Raw genomic sequence first — 15,455 nt, forward strand, 5'->3', positions numbered from 1 at the left:
ATCTTCTCCAACCCTTCACAGGCTCACCTGCCCGTTCATTTCCTTTCTCCCTCGGTGGGAGGAGAGGCTGGGCGAGGAAGCAGACTCAGATGCTACCTGCTGAGGGATGGTGGAGGCCAGAGCCCCGGAGCCCGCCGGGCCCACGGAACCTGGAGCTTTGCCCCGCCGACCACACTCTGTGGGTGTCGGGACACTGTGGGAACTATTTGCTTCTCTGGTACCACCAAGACCCTTGAGTCTGACTGTCAGTGTGTGGACTGAGACATGTCCCCTGTGGGGATGGGAGGCGGGGGGCATCCACAGCTCACTGGCAGGTCTGACTCATGCAGTGGCTGTCCTGAGTCCATCACAGGGCCGAGGGGGAGTCCCTGTCACAGGGCCGAGGGGGAGTCCCTGTCACAGGGCGGAGGGTGAGCGGACCCAAGTGGCGCAGTCTCAGAACCTTGGGTTAGCAGAGAGTGAGAACCGTAAACCCAAGGCGCTGTTTAAATGTTCTATTAGTCCCTCGGGACCTTTACACCGAGGGTTATTAGGAACATCACACACCTGGGGAGGCGCCAGGGTCCGGTGTGACCCACAGCTGCTGAGAGCCCGGGTTTCACGGCCCCACCAGGCCTGTGGGCGGAAATGGGGAAACAGCTGCTGAGGTTCCCCTCCTGCTTCCAGGAGTGCAGCTTCACGTTCACGTTGGGGTTTCACTGGGAACAAGGGTTCCTCTGCTTAAAATAAAGAGCGAGTTCTCCAGGCCCTGCTGGGCCGCAGCTCCGTGCCAGGCCCCGCCGCAGCCTGGGAGGACGGCTGGCTCTGGCGGTGGGTGAGTGGGCGCAGGGGAGGGGGCTCCCCGAGGGGGTGCAGGTTGCTCTGGGCCACCGGCTCCTCCCCCTCTCACTCCTGCTGTGTTGTTGCTGAGGCCAGAGAACACTTGGGGTCTGTCGTCCGTTGACTGGGGTGACAGTTTAATAGTAGCTTCCTGGGCTGTCATTTAAATCTGCCTGCCAGGTTAGCAGGCCAGAGGCGGGCTGGCACGCCCCCTGCCCCCACCCGGATCTTCCTTCTGCTGGCAGCGGTTGTCTTGGCAACGCCAGGGTCTGGCAGCTCTGGGGAAGGGTAACCATGGGGGGAGCAGCCCTTTCATCTCCCCGTTCGGGTACAAGTGGCCCAGCTGTCTTAGGACTAGGCTGCAGGGCCAGAGCCAGGCCACCCGGAGCCAGGCTGCCAGTGCTGGTCCAGGCCGGGAGAGGAAGTGGGAGCAGATGAGTCCCTCTGTGCGCTGACCGCCAACGTGGGGCTTTACATCTCTGCCCTCTCAGGCTCCCTCCTGCCCCGGGAGGGGAGGGGACATGCCCAATGTTGAGCTGGCATCCACCTTGCCTATGGGTCTCCATCCTCACAGAATATTCCCCGGGGCCCACAGCCTGTCTGTAGAAACCAGAGGGCAGACAGAGCCTGCATCCCTGACGTCTCGTCTTCCTTTCCCGTGTGGCCTGGTATCAATCCCCCGCCCCCATGCTGGGCTCTCCTCTGGACATGTCCCTGCTCTGAGGACTGGGGTGACCCCAGCGGTGTCTCGTCAGCTTCACTCTGGGCCAGGTACTCCGGGAACGCCTTCTCCTATAGTCACTGCTTGGTGGAGCCGGCCCAGGGACAGAAAATTGGGTACGAGCGTCTGTGTGTGACCATAGGCCAGTCTTTCCCCTCTCTGGGCCTCATCTGTAGAATGAGGGGCTTGCACTGCAGCGGTGTTTCCCGGGGTGTGGTTTGTGAGAACACTGGTTTCTTGGGAAAATGACATACATGGCAACCAAAAGAGAAGGTGCTTGGCTCAGAGGTGTGGGAAGCGCTGGGGGAAAAGAAGTCAATTCCATATCTTTCCTGCAGGCTTTCTCGGGGCTTTCGTAAGCCAGTGGGCATCATGGACCTCCAAGAGGGAAAATAAGTGTCTTATCCCAAACATCTGGGTGGGTGGCACCTGCTCCATGTCCTGCCCTCTGCCGTCCTCCTCCTCTGCTAGGAAGGCCCAGCAGCTGAGAGCCATAAGTTTGGTTGGCTGCCAGGAAGCAGCCCTGTGCTGAGCAGAGGCTGGTGTCTCTGGGTGAGCTCAGGAAAAGCTAGCCCCTGCGCCGGGCTCTGAGGAGTAGCTTTGTGCAGGTGGGGCAAGCTGGCCTTGGCCAAGGGAGCTCCCGGGTCTCCAACCTGCCTGGCCATTCTGCTCCACGTCCCAGGCCTGTGATCCTGGAAGGCCCTTCATCGCTCTCCTCGCTCCCACAGCTTGGCTGACTCCTCTTCCTTGAATACGGTCCCTTCCTCCTGGAAGCCTTTCCTGACCCCTAGACGTGGTGGGACCGGGAGTCAGAATCTCTGGGTGCAGGTGCAGGTGCAGCTCTCCCACAGACAGTGCTGTGACTCTCAGCAGCCACTTCCTTCTGCCCCTGGTTTTCTGGCTTATAGAACAGCCGAGCTCATAGAGGCCTTCGAGGCTCTGACAGGACAGAACCCTGTGACTGCCAAGAGGAAGCCACACCAAGCGGTTCGGCCTGGCAGCCCAGGCTAATCTTTGTTTCGAAGCCCCCTGTATGCACCGGGGCTGTGGGATGAGCATGGGAGGGGAATAACAGTGTGAAGGATGCATATTGTCTCGGGGAGGGATGCCTCTGGGGGTGGGGAAGCTGCCAGGTACCGAGTGATCATAATTTCACAAGATCCTAGACTCTGGGCACAGAGAGGGGCTGAAGATGCAGTCGGCACCACACCTCCATTTCCATATGAGGAGGTAGGCCTTCATCTGTGACTGATGGGCCCAATGTCACACCCCGCAGCTGGGGCTGCTGGCTTCACACCCCTCAAACTTGTGCCTTTATGCTTTTCAGTCTATGCACTGGCACCATCCTTAGCCCATTCACCAACAAACCTGTGTGGTGAAGCAGGGATATTATCCCCGAATGCAGATGAAGAAAGCAAGGCTCAGCCCTAGCTGGTTTGTCTCAGTGGATAGAGCATCGGCCTGTGGACTAAAGGGTCCTGGGTTCGATTCCGGTCAAGGGAACATGCCTGAGTTTCGGGCTCAATTCCCAGTGGGGGGCGTGCAGGAGGCAGCCGATCAATGATTCTCTCTCATCATTGATGTTTCTCTCTCTCTCTCCCTCTCCCTTCCTCTCTGGAGTTTCAGACTCAATTCCCAGTGGGGGGTGTGCAGGAGGCATCAATGATTCTCTCCCATCATTGATGTTTCTCTCTCTCTCTCCCTCTCCCTTCCTCTCTGAAATAACATATTAAAAAAAAGAAAGAAAAAGCTCAGAGAAGTTCTATAACTTGCAAAAGGCCACGCAGCCCACAGGTGGCAGAGCAGAGTCCGTCTGGCCATGGACTGCCTGACACTTTCCTTGGCCAGTTTTCTTGTTATAAATAGCCATTCCCACTTCCTTTGTCCTGGATTTCCCATTCTCCCCCCTTGGCCTGTGGAATCCCAAGCCCTTTGTGGCAGCTCATCTGTTGCCATGGCACCAGATTATGATGTCGCAGACCCTGGATGATTACATATTGCTCCTGGGCTGTGGAGTACAGGGACTCACAGAGGTGGGCATTGTCCAAGGGGCGACTGGCATGGAGGGACATGAATCCCTGGAAACAGGGAGCCACGGCCTCCCGCCCAGCTGGGGAATCACCCCGGGAGCTGGAGCCAAGGCTGCCACGGCCAAGAGAGGGGGCTGGCATGGCTTGTCCGACAGCCTCGGAAGACTGCCCAGCCCTCATGGCCTGGCAGTGCTGATGCAGCCTCTTGACGAGGGGCTGTCGGGCTCAAGTCCCTGAACAATCGGCACCGGGCGCTTGCTCGGTCCTCCAGGGGAGCCTTTTGGCCTTTTCTGTGTCCATGCTGCCTGGGAAGCCACCGGCCCCACTTGCCCAGAGAGGGAAGGAACTGGCCCAGGGTCACCCGGGGAGGAGGTGGCTGTGCCAGGATTCACTCTCAGCTCTGACCCAAATCCTTCCGCGTTGTTACACTTCAGACGGGCCCATCAAGGTGGTTTGGTCTAGTCCCCGACTTAAATGGCACGCTGCCCGCCTCAGTTTCCCCAGGACAGCCCATGAGCAGAGCAGGCGTTGACATAAGCCCAGGTTCATTCTGTTCACACTTACGGGCACAATCCAGGAGAACACCGCATGCAGGCACCTCCGGGCTGTGTTGATCTGCCTGGACCGGTGGCTCCTGGAACCCAGTCACACTGCACTTGCCACTCCGGAGTCCTCCCTCTCAGCCTGGTGTGCTGAGATGGCTGAGGGCCTTAGTGGAGGGAGCCTATGCTTTGGCAGCTGCCACATGGAATTGAAATCCCACTTCTGCCACCACCACCCTCACCTCTTTGAGCCTCAATTTCCTCTTGTGTAAGATGGGATTAACAGCAGCTACCAGGGCATCTGACTGTGAGGTCAAATTGTGGCCCTGCTTTCACCCATATGTGACCTTGGGCATGTAACTTAGCACCCCTGGATTTTCCCATGTGTCGAGCGGGACAAATGGGCCCCTTGTTGTGGGGTTTCCTGGAAAAGGGCCTCGCACAGAGACGGGCACACAGGACACACTCAGGGAATGTAGAACAGGGATGCTTCTCTTTTGGATGCTGAGCTTCTGGTGGAGAAAACACCCTGCTGTCCCTGCTGAGAAATGCCCAGGTGCTGTGGCTCATCCCTGTCCTTACTTTCAGGTGATTATGGACCTGATTTACCTAAAGGTGGTATTGATGTCTATGACCTACCACCCCCGTGGTGCCGGGCTCAGGAGGGCTGCTGGAGTCAGGACGGCTGGTTCTGATCCCTGCCTTGCTGTGTCCCTGCGCTGACCCTTCCCCTCTCTGAGCCTCAGGCTCCCCATCTGTACGTGGATTCTGATTCCTCTGGTTTCTTCTAGCCCTGCACAAGGGTGTTCTTCTATGGAAAGTGTGAAGAAAACATCCTAGGATGCAGATATACTGCAAGGATTCCATTGAAAAGAGAGACAGGCCCAGCCAGCATGGCTCAGTATTTGAGCATCAACCTATGAACCAGGAGGTCACGGTTTGATTCCTGGTCAGGGCACATGCCTGGGTTGTGGGCTCGATCCCCAGTATGGGGCGTGTAGGAGGCAGCTGATCAATGATTCTCTCTAATCATTGATGTTTCTATCCCTCTCTCCCTCTCCCTTACTCTCTGAAATAAATAAAAATGTGTATTTTAAAAAAAGAAAGAAGAGAGAGGCAGAAATAGGATGGATTCAGGAAACCCAGTCATGTTGCTCCAGAGGCAGCCAGAGGGCCTGTGGGAGGATGGACATAATCCAAGGTCGGCCACTGGGAAGGAGCTTCTGGGGAGAGGGGGAGCCCTGGCCCAGGATGTGTGAGCAGAGGCTGGGCAGCTGTGCTTCCATTGGGCTCGAGCCCCACTGAGAGCTACCCCGTCAGGCCCTGTGCTGAATGTGACATAGCACCTACACTGGGGAGCATCAGGCCAGTGAAGGGACAGGGAGAAGGGCACCCTACTGGACCCCGTGTTCCTGTCCCAGTTCTGCTCCCAGCTGTGAGAGCTCAGCCTGCTACATCATCCCCCACGAGACCATGGAACACCCATTTCCTTTGCTTCTAATTAAGACTTCAGACCATGAAAACAGCAATAGCTGCTACTTACCGAGCATGTGCTGTGTGCCAGGATCTCTGCTGCGTGTTCCTCATACATTGCAACTTGCTTCCTTCTTCAGAGCCCTTTGCTTCCTTCTTCCCATCCTATATAATAAAAGCCTAATATGCAAATAGACCAAACGGCAGAATGACCGGTCGCTATGACACACACTGACCACCAGGGGGAAGATGCTTAATGCAGGAGCTGGCCCCCTCTGCCCACCCTCCAGCACAGCGGCGGTGGCAGGAGCCTTTCCCGCCTCTGTTGCAGTTGGATATTCCCCGAGGGCTCCCAGACTGCAAGAGGGCACAGGCTGGGCTAAGGGAACCCCCAACCCCCTCCCCGACCCCCGACGCCGAGTGCATGATTTTTGTGCACCGAGCCTCTAGTTATATAGAGGCTCAGAGGTTAACAACCCCAATGTCAGACAGATCAGAGGCAGAGCTGGGATTCAAACCCCCCATGTGGAGGCCTCCCCCCACCCCCAGACTGGAAGCACCCTGGAGACAGAGACTGATTGGGGTGTCTTGCCCAGTAGATTCTCTTTCCACCACTATGAACAGAGGATATCTCATTAATCTTGTCATAAAACAATCATTCGCCTTTGATTTATTATCACCAGCTTTCTGGTGCTTACAGAAGAGGCCTTGACTTTGGTCTGGTTGGGGGAGCAGGTAAAGGGACTGAGAACTGGCAGAAAGGGCTAAAGCATCTGCCCTAGGTGGTCAGGGAAGACTTCCTGGAGGCTGTGACAGTGGAACTAGACTTTGGGGGAAGAGAGAGAAGTGATAAGGGAACAGGCATGCCCTGGTGGATGGATCCTGTCTCACTTGCTGGACTTAGCTCTGAATTTGGAGGGCAGGACAGGTGTCACCTGCCTCCATCTGGTGCTCAGTAAAAGCCTTTCCCTCCTGTTCTCCCCCTTCGGTCGATGGGGCTCCCTGTGACACAGGGGGCCATGGAAGGCCATGTGGCCCAGCACATTCTGGTCACCCCACAGTCGCCTGTCCTAAAAAAGCTTCCTGTGCCCAGCAGGCCCCTCACGCTCTTCGCCTTGCCCCACAGCCAAGAAGACTTGTATGGACACTGACTTCACCTGTGACAACGGCCACTGCATCCCCGAGCGGTGGAAGTGTGATGGCGAAGAGGAGTGTTCTGACGGCTCCGATGAGTTCCAGGCCACTTGCCGTGAGTCCTGTCCCTCAGACTGGGGGTGGGGGGTCTTGGGCTTCGGTTTCCTCATCAGATCTTCCTTGTTGGGAGGTTGGGAGGCTCAAGTAAGGTGATCTGTCAAACACAGCCCCGGACTCACTTTGCGCTGTGCCCGCAGGGGCTCCTGGCAAACAGCAGGTGAATCTAGTAGCTGGTGTCCAGCATCCTGCTTCGGGGCTGTCTTCACAGCTCCCTGGCACGCTGGGCCCTGCTCCTGCAGTACCAGGCGCCTCCAAAAGAGCCCCTTTGAGCCTTCTGGCCAGAAGTTGCCACAGCACATCCTCCAGGCAGCCCCCACCTCCCCCACTACTTTTTTGAGGACTCTAATCATAATTCTAATAATACTAATGACGGCTGGTGCTTATGAAGCATGTATTGTGTGCCAGGCACTGTGCTGAGCTCTTTGTATACGTTAATTCCTCTTATCCCCACAGCAGCCTCATGAGGCAGGGACTGTCACTTTCTGAATTTTACAAAGGAGGACACCGAGGCTCAGAGAGGTTGAGTGACTTGCCTAAGGCGCCCCAGCCAGGACTTTGAGGCCTCAGTTCTTTCCTCTGCCCTGGGCAGCTCTGCCCAGGTCCCGGCCTCCATGGCGGGCTGGCGGCAGCCCAGGCAGCGGGGTGAGTGGAAGGCAGAGCTGAGCCCCGGGCCTGCCCCACACTCAGGGCTTTGTCTCTCCGTGATTTCTTTTCCAGGCTCTAATCCTCAAAGCAAACTTACACCATGCAGGTCATTCTGTGACATTTGTTAAATTAAAAAGGGAGATGAGAAGGGGGCAGGGAAGGACCCAGTGGTCCTGGAGGCAGAGCTTCATTCGAGCGAGCCCGAGACAAAAGACGGGGGGTGGCGGGGGGAGGTTAAGCATGTGGAGGATGTGGGGCTGGGGGACCCTGCAGTCACAGCCCCACGTCCTGTTAGGGGTCACAGTTGTCCCAGAGGCAGAGGCAGGGACAATGGAGGCCAGCATCCCATCTAGTCCCATCGAGGGCTGAGCTAGTGATAACTGGGTTTCCTTGTCTCCTAGCAACAGAGCTACCAGTCTCAGAGTGAAAGAGAAAGGGAGAGAGAGTGAGAGCAAGAGCAACCCAGCCTACGACAGGGCCTTCTAGCTCCCTTCCTTTTTGCCCCTGCCTTCCCTGCATTGCCCCAGGCCCGGTCCTCTCCTCACCCAGCAGGTAGCCAACCCCAGCGCTACCCTGGGGATGCCTGGGCAGGGGGCAGCCAGCTCATTGTCCTGAGCTTCAAAAGGAACAAAGCCCAGCCACACCCACTGTGACTCTCACCGTCAGGACAACCTTGGAAAGGGGGTGGGATGGACCCCCACTTAGAGAGAAGAAAACAGGCTGGAACAGGTTCACGCCCTCGCCCAAGGCTGCCCAGCTAACAAGGGGCAGAGCCTGTACGTTTGGGGAGGGGGCTGTGGCCACAGGGGCGTTTCCACCGCTGCAGTCAGCCAGGTGGACCACCCAGCTCTCACGCCAGCAGTTGCCCTGGACGCTGGGCAGAAAGGGAGTGGGGGGAGCTGCATCGCCGTTATTATGGGGATCTGTCTTGCTGCCTGAGAGCAGCAACTTCCCTGTGTTGGTGTCCCTTCTCATCCTCCTCCTGCCCAGGGTCCTGCCCACCCTGCTCTCCGGGGCTGCCTCCCTGTGCTGCCTGCCCCTCCCTCACCTGCTCTGCCCCGTTTCCCTGTCTTTGTCCCTTTTGCCCATTTAGCACTTGCTGCCTTCCCACCCCGGGCCTGCTTCGCACCGGCCCTGAGGCACTGTCATTGGCGGCCCAGAGCAGTGGAGGGCCTTGCTTCCAAGACGCTCAGGTGTCCGTGGCTGGTCTGCCTCCCGTGACGACAGGCTCCACAGGCTCCCTGAGGCTTGAGAAAGCACCCATGGGAGCGCAGCCAAGGCTGCATCCAGGGAGGGAGGAGCCCAGCTTTCTGGGTCCTCCCAGTGATTACTGTGAGGTCCTCTGTGGGCCCTGGTTTCTAACATCCCAGAATTCCAAAGACCATGATTCTGAGATTCCTAGACTCAGGATTCTGAGATACTCTTTCTCCCGTGCCTGTGCCCAGCTGGGACACCAGCCCAGGACCCCACTTCCGGTGTAGAGTTGCATGGTCAGAGGTGGACAAGGCCTATGGGCAGGGAGGACTGCCTGGAGGAGGTGAGCCAGGAGGGACCTCGAGGGTCAGGCAGCATTGGGGGATCTGGTAGCAGGCTTCCTGACTGAACAAGAACCCCACAGCCAATCCGCTGCCCATTGAATTGGTGTTGTCATAGCAACCTTCACAGCCTACCAGGTTTCTGGGGATTGTGCCAGCTCCCAGGATTCAGCCCCCTCCCCCGCTCAAAGAAAGATTGTAGGCAGTAGTAAAGTGTGGTGAGTATGGTGTTTGATATATTTGGGTTCAGGTCCTCTAACCTGTGAGGCCTCAGGCAGATTGCCCAATCTCCCTGGGCCTTAGCTTATTCATCTTTAAAATGGGGGTAATGGTATCTGCCTTACAGGGGATGTGAGAATCAAATGAAAAACTGCACGCAAAGTGTCAGTGCTGCAGTAATGGCAGTGTTACTTTTATTATTATACTAGAGGCCCAGTGCACGACATTCGTGTGCTGGGGGGGCGTGGTCCCCTCAGCCCGGCCTGCGCCCTCTCACAGTTCGGAATCCCTCGGGGGATGTCCACCTGCGGCTTAGGCCCACTCCCTGCCATCGCCGCTGCACTCGCCAGCCGGAAGCCGGGCTTGCTGCTCCTTAGCGTGAGCCGGCTTCTAGCTAAGCGGTGCTCCCCCTGTGGGAGCACACTGACCACCAGGGGGCAGCTCCTGCATTGAGCGTCTGCCTCCTGGTGGTCAGTACATGTCATAGCAACCAGTCGTTCCGCCAATTGGTCAATTTGCATATTAGGGTTTTATTATATAGGATTTTTACTTCAGGCCCTCTCCCTCACATACCCCAGTTTAAAATCTTAGAATAGTATAAGTGAGGGGGGTTGCATCAAAAGGGAAAGGGATCTGGGAGCAGCCCCCATCCCTGCATTCCTCCACTACAACTGGGGTTTCTCCCAGCTCTCTTTCCTCTGGTTCTGGATTCTGTCTATCAAACACAGCCAGGAGTCACAGTAGGAAAGCCTGGGACATTTGCCTAATGAAAGTAGCATTTCAGCTCTAATTATAGCTCACTTGATTGGGGAAGGCTCAGACCCACCTTCAGGCATCTGGAGGGGTGGGAGGTGGGGAGTTTGGTTCAAGGTGAATGAGTTGCAATTCTTGGTGCTGCTTATTGAAAATGAGGTTTAATGCATGAATCTTAGAACCTTTCCACCTGGAAGCAGACCTCACTGATTAACCAAGAGTACCTTCCTATCTATAATAATAAACGCTGAATATGCTAATTAGCACTTTGCCCCCGTGTGAAGGAGCTGCTGTAACCACCCCTTCTGCACAGGCAGCAGCTGGACACTGACAGTTCCCAGGGCCTGAGCTCTGGTCCCCTTGGAGCCGGCAATCCCCACTTGGAGGTCGGCCGCCCTTGAGCCTCACGTGACCTGACACACAGACGTGCTGGCTCAATAAGCAGCCGCCAAGTACTTTCATTCTTTTATTCAACAGACATTTCCCTTTTTATTAATTTGTGAGCTTATGAATTAGAGAAAGTACCCGTGGGTTTGGATTTCTGGGGCAGATTCTCTGGGAATGTATAAATGCCTACAGCCTCTCCAGCCTGCAGTTGGGCCCTCGCCAGCCGTGCAGGATCCCCGATGTCTGAGACGGTGGCTTCCTCGCTCCTGCCTCTCAGAACCTGGGGATACTTGAACAGCAGGCCGAAGGCTTCCCTCAGGCATCTGTCCCAGAGAGACAAACATTCTGGGCTGGGGGCTGAGGGCTGGGGGCCGAGGGCTGACCGTGGTGGGCCAGGATAACGTGCATCCCCAGGGGTGAGACCAGGGCCCTCCCATCCCTTTGCATTTGCATTTTATGAACTAAAACAAGGGCCATTCTTTCTTGAACTTAGAGTTTCTTGCAGGTTCTGAGAGTAGGCATTTCCATGTTTCCCCGTTTAAACCACCCACCAAATCTAGAAGACTGTGTAACCCCGTTGAATTTCAGACAAGAGGAGCCAGAGTGCAGAGGTTAAGCGATTTGCTGAAGGAACCCCAAAGCCCAGGCTCTATCGCCTACCTCACGCTGCCCGAGGCCTTTGGCTTCAGTCCTCCTGAAAGTGGACGTCGGACGGCCATCTGCCATCTTGCAGACCCTGCCCGAGCTGAGGCCCCTCGAGCCTCCTTCCTTCGGTACCCTCTCCAACCCCGGGATGCCGGGTAGACTGACAGGGGTGGGGGCCCAAGGGGCCTGCTTTTCTCTTGTGGCGATAAAGTGCAAAAAAGTCAAGCAGTGCGTTTGGAGGCGAGTCCTGGGATGGAAGGCCAGCTCTGCCCCTCGCTGCAAGACTTTAAGCAAGCGACTCACCCTCCCCAGGCTCTGCTCTCCTCATTCGTAAGATGAAGGTAACGATAGTACCCCCTCATAAGGAGACACTGCACTTCCCAGGGCCTGCAGTGAGCGGCCTGGCCCAGGAGCCCGGAGAGCACGGTGCACGTCCTGGCTTTGGGGCAGAGCTACATCACAGCAGAGACAGGGAGGTTCTGGGAGAGACGGGCTGTTGGAACAGCCAGCATCCCATAGCCTCAGCAGGTCCCTTCCCCTCTCGGACCTCTGTCTCCTGTTGCTCTAACAGCTGCTCCTCCATGTGACCACCAAGACCCCTGGAGTCTGCATTCCAGCATGGCGCCTTGGCTCTCTGAGGGCAGGAGGGCTGCTGTCAGGCGCTGCTGAATCCTCGAGAGCCTATAATTAGAGCTGTCTATTTAGGGACACAGCAAATGTCTTATTAATTATAAAGAAAGGAAGCGCACGGATTGTTTAATCATTGTCCTTGCTGAAAGGTTATGCAATTAACTGTATAAATATTCACTAAAAGTTCAAGCGGCTGCCTGCTGCGCTGGGGTCTGCAGGACCAAGCCCCAGAGGGGGTGCGGGTGGTCAAGGGACCGTCCACCACCTGGGATTTGGGGCAGAGTCTGGAGCTGTTCTGAGCCACTTCTCCACCCGCAGGAGCCTGTGGGTTTGATGGGAAGGGCTCTGCTTCTCGCCGCTGTGCATTTTTGCCATTACTTGGTCTCTCTGAGCCTCCGTTTCCTCATCTGCAACATAGGATGAGGGACCACTACCCTGCTCCACTCCAGGGGCAATGCTCATATGACAATCTTTATGAATGGTGCCCCTGGAGTTTATGCTCACAGCCTGCAGGGCCTGCTTCCCTGGCAGGTGAGGGTAAGAGTGAAATGGGGGAACGTCAAATGCTCAGCGTGGAGCAGGCCGACACACTGCAGGTGCTCAGTGCATATGACTTCCTTCCAGCTCCTCCGTGAGGTGGTTTCCTGAGGCCTGGCTCAGGGATATACGGTCACCTTGTTCCTCATCCCATTGCTCTCTCCGGGCTTGCAAACATTTAGAACATTGCTATCATTTTTCTGGGAGTGAATTTAAAGAGATGAAATAGCCTATATCTTTTGAACTTGCAGAATGATAACCTGGGGGGTTTCAAAGGGGTGCATGGGAATCACTGGGGTGGGGGATTTGCTAAAATACAGATTCCTGACTCTGCCCTCGAAGTCTGGATTCAGTCTAGTATGGGCTGGGGCATTTCCAACAGCTGCCACCCCTCACCCCTTAGTCAGGACTCTGGGAAATGCTGCTCGCCCCAGCTCCCTGTGTTCTGATGGGCCCCGAAGGGGAAGTGCTTACTGAGGTCCCACAGTGTGTTAGTGATAGAGTGCCCTCTCCCAACTCCCAGGCCCCTCACCACCCTGCACTGCAGCCCCAAGGCCGCCCCAGACTCGACACAACGGTTACTTGTTAAGGGAAATTTCTGTAACATGAATCCTGTATGCCCGATGGGTTGCCTTGTATTCCATGAAATGTAGTCCTAGGGATAACTTTGGGGTCCATACTGGGGGCCAAGGAACTCCTCTCTCGTGGCATAGCAGTGTTTGGAGGCCAGGACTCACACTCCTGTGCCCCCACCCCATCTTGTCTGTGCCCTTTCTCCATCCCTTGTGGCCTCTCAGCCCAGCTGTGGAAGTAAGAAGAGAACGAACTAGTCTGAGATGAGAGAGAAGAGTGAGGGTCAGGCAACAGTAACCCACTGCTTTCCAGGGCAGTGGACTGTCCGGCTGCAGGCACCAGACGCAGCTGACCCTGAGTCCTCACTCCGTGCTTAGCCAGCTGTGTGATTACCATGTCTGGTGCAGAGCAGTGCTCGGTAGATACTGGCCGAGAGAATAAACCATTCCTCCTCCGTTACCTGTGGACACTGGGCTGGCCATTCCAGTCCTAAGTTCTTCCCAGACATTAACTTAGTCCTCAAAACAATCCTATGTGGTAAGCCGCAGTGGTCGGCAAACTGCGGCTCTGTTGACTAATGAGTTTGCCGACCACTGGGATAGGGGCTTAATCACAAGGAACAACAACAGCCTGTAATTATTGGAATCGAGAGTCCAGGTCAGTGATCAGCAAACTCAGTCAAGAGAGCGGCAAACCACGGCTCGTGAGCCGCATGTGGCTCGCGAGCCGCAGTTTGCCGACCACTGTCAGGTAAGGAATAATATTATCCCCACGTTAATGGCATAGAGATAAGGATTATTGGCTAAGGTAGCTAGCCAGTGAGTCACCGAGCTGGGATTTGAACCCAGGCAGCCAGGCTCCAGAGCCCATGCCCTTGATGTCTGTGCCACAAGATAATCCTCCCCCTGCTGAGTTTTTGTGAAGACGAAGACTATGCCTGGCACATCCTAGAGACCATTGTGTTCAGGAGCCAGCCGCCGAGGTCTCAGAGGCGTCTGCCTTGGCTGGGTCTGCCCCACGGGTCATCCTGAGATGCTCAGAATGAACGCCATCCCTAGCCCTGATCAGGGTTCTCATTCTTTCTTCCAAATTGAGAATCAAGCCTGGGGCTTCGGGCCCCTGACTGAGTCAGTCTCTGATTGCAGCTGCAGTAATTATAGCTGTGCGGTCCCGCTGGGCCCTGCCACAGGCGGCTGCTCTCAGCAGCGGCTCCCACCATTGCCGGGAGAGCGAGTTGGAGGGGTTGAGTTGTAAGGGGGGCAGGGGGGAGGGGGGGCTGTGGAGGCCTTGGTGAACCCTTCAGATCTATAGGTTTGGACCAATGAGTCACTGATCTGGAAGGCAAACTGAGACCCAAATGGGGCATGTCTTGCCCAAGGACACAGCTGGGAAATGGCAGAGACACATGCAGGGCATGGCAGCTCCATGTTGCTGGAGCCTAAAGGGGAGGTTTGGACGAGGAACGTGGGGCCATCAAAGTAGGCAGGAGTTGGCTGGATCAAGGAGGCTTGAGCGCCAGGGACGAGGGGGGCATGAAACAGAATTAGGTAGGGCAGTGGTGGAGTCAGACACAGGATTCAGAAAATCTTCAGGACAGACAGGGGCTTCTCAGATGAAGAAACTAGACACGTGAAACAGGAAGGCTTTGGTGGATTCCCAGGGCCTCGGGCCAGATGGCTGGGGCCAAGCAGCAGGACTGGTTGGCACCAGGCCGTGTGTCCTCCTTGGCCAACATATGCACATGTGTCTGTCTCCACAGCCAAGCAGGTGTGTCCTGAAGAGAAGCTGAGCTGTGGACCCACCAGCCACAAGTGTGTGCCTGCCTCGTGGCGCTGCGACGGGGAGAAGGACTGCGAGAGTGGAGCGGACGAGGCTGGCTGTGCCACCTGTGAGTCGGGGTCAGATCCCTAGGGTCTGCGCAGCCCCCCGGGGCGTGGTCAGTGGGAGGAGAGGGTGATGATCAGGACACTGGTGATGGCCAGGCACTTTGGAGATACTGTTTTCTTTCATCCTCACAACCACCTCACAAGCAGCCATTATCATTCCCATTTTATGGGTGAGGAAACTGAGGCTCAGACAAGAGAGGAACAGTACTCAAGGCTGAGTGATGGAACTGAGATTCAAATTCAGGTCTGGACAGCAGAGCCCATGAGTTTTTCTTACCATGCCTGACATTTGCTCATCCATTCCATGTCTCTGCCGGTCCCTGAGCAAGGACAGGGAGAACAGATGGGACTGTAGCAAGAAATGGTGGTGGCCTGGGTCAGGGCACTGGTAGTGTGCGGGGCAGGGGTGGGGAGAGGACAGATTACTGAGGTGTGAAGGACTGTTGCTGAAATCTCAGATTCGAGCGCCACGTCACAGGGCAGGGAAGACATTGCCGGCGGCCTCGGCAGGGACAGATGGAAGTGGTCACTGGGACAGTTCCACATCACTGAGCTTCAAACACAGGATTATCTCCATCCCAGCGAGCAGGCCAGCAGGTCCTAGGCCAGTGGGGAGCGTGGCTGGGCCTCGCTGGTTTCCATTTGATGGGCTCCTACTGTGTGCAAGGCCTGAGCCAGGCTCTGGAAGGGACAAGAGGCGAGTCCTACAGTCTTCCCTCTGGGGACTCATGATTAATGGGGGAGACAGACCGGCTGTCGATAACCAGGCTGTGAGGCTGGGCGGTCACTCGGGAGCTTTTGCCAGG

General features: G+C 56.3%; 1 protein-coding gene across 16 annotated transcripts in view; it reads left to right on the forward strand.

The window, feature by feature from the left end:
• Positions 1 to 15,455, forward strand: part of LRP8 (LDL receptor related protein 8) — a 72,104-nt gene that overhangs the window by 29,070 nt on the left and 27,579 nt on the right. For all 16 annotated transcript variants that reach the window (XM_080654091.1, XM_080654105.1, XM_080654102.1 and 13 more), the window contains 2 exons: positions 6,712 to 6,834; positions 14,523 to 14,651. In XM_080654091.1, coding sequence (XP_080510217.1) covers positions 6,712 to 6,834; positions 14,523 to 14,651 — 252 coding nt within the window. The remainder of the gene's footprint in view (positions 1 to 6,711; positions 6,835 to 14,522; positions 14,652 to 15,455) is intronic.

This window comes from Plecotus auritus, assembly GCF_963455305.1.
Source record: "Plecotus auritus genome assembly, chromosome: 2".
Classification (NCBI taxonomy): domain Eukaryota; kingdom Metazoa; phylum Chordata; class Mammalia; order Chiroptera; family Vespertilionidae; genus Plecotus; species Plecotus auritus.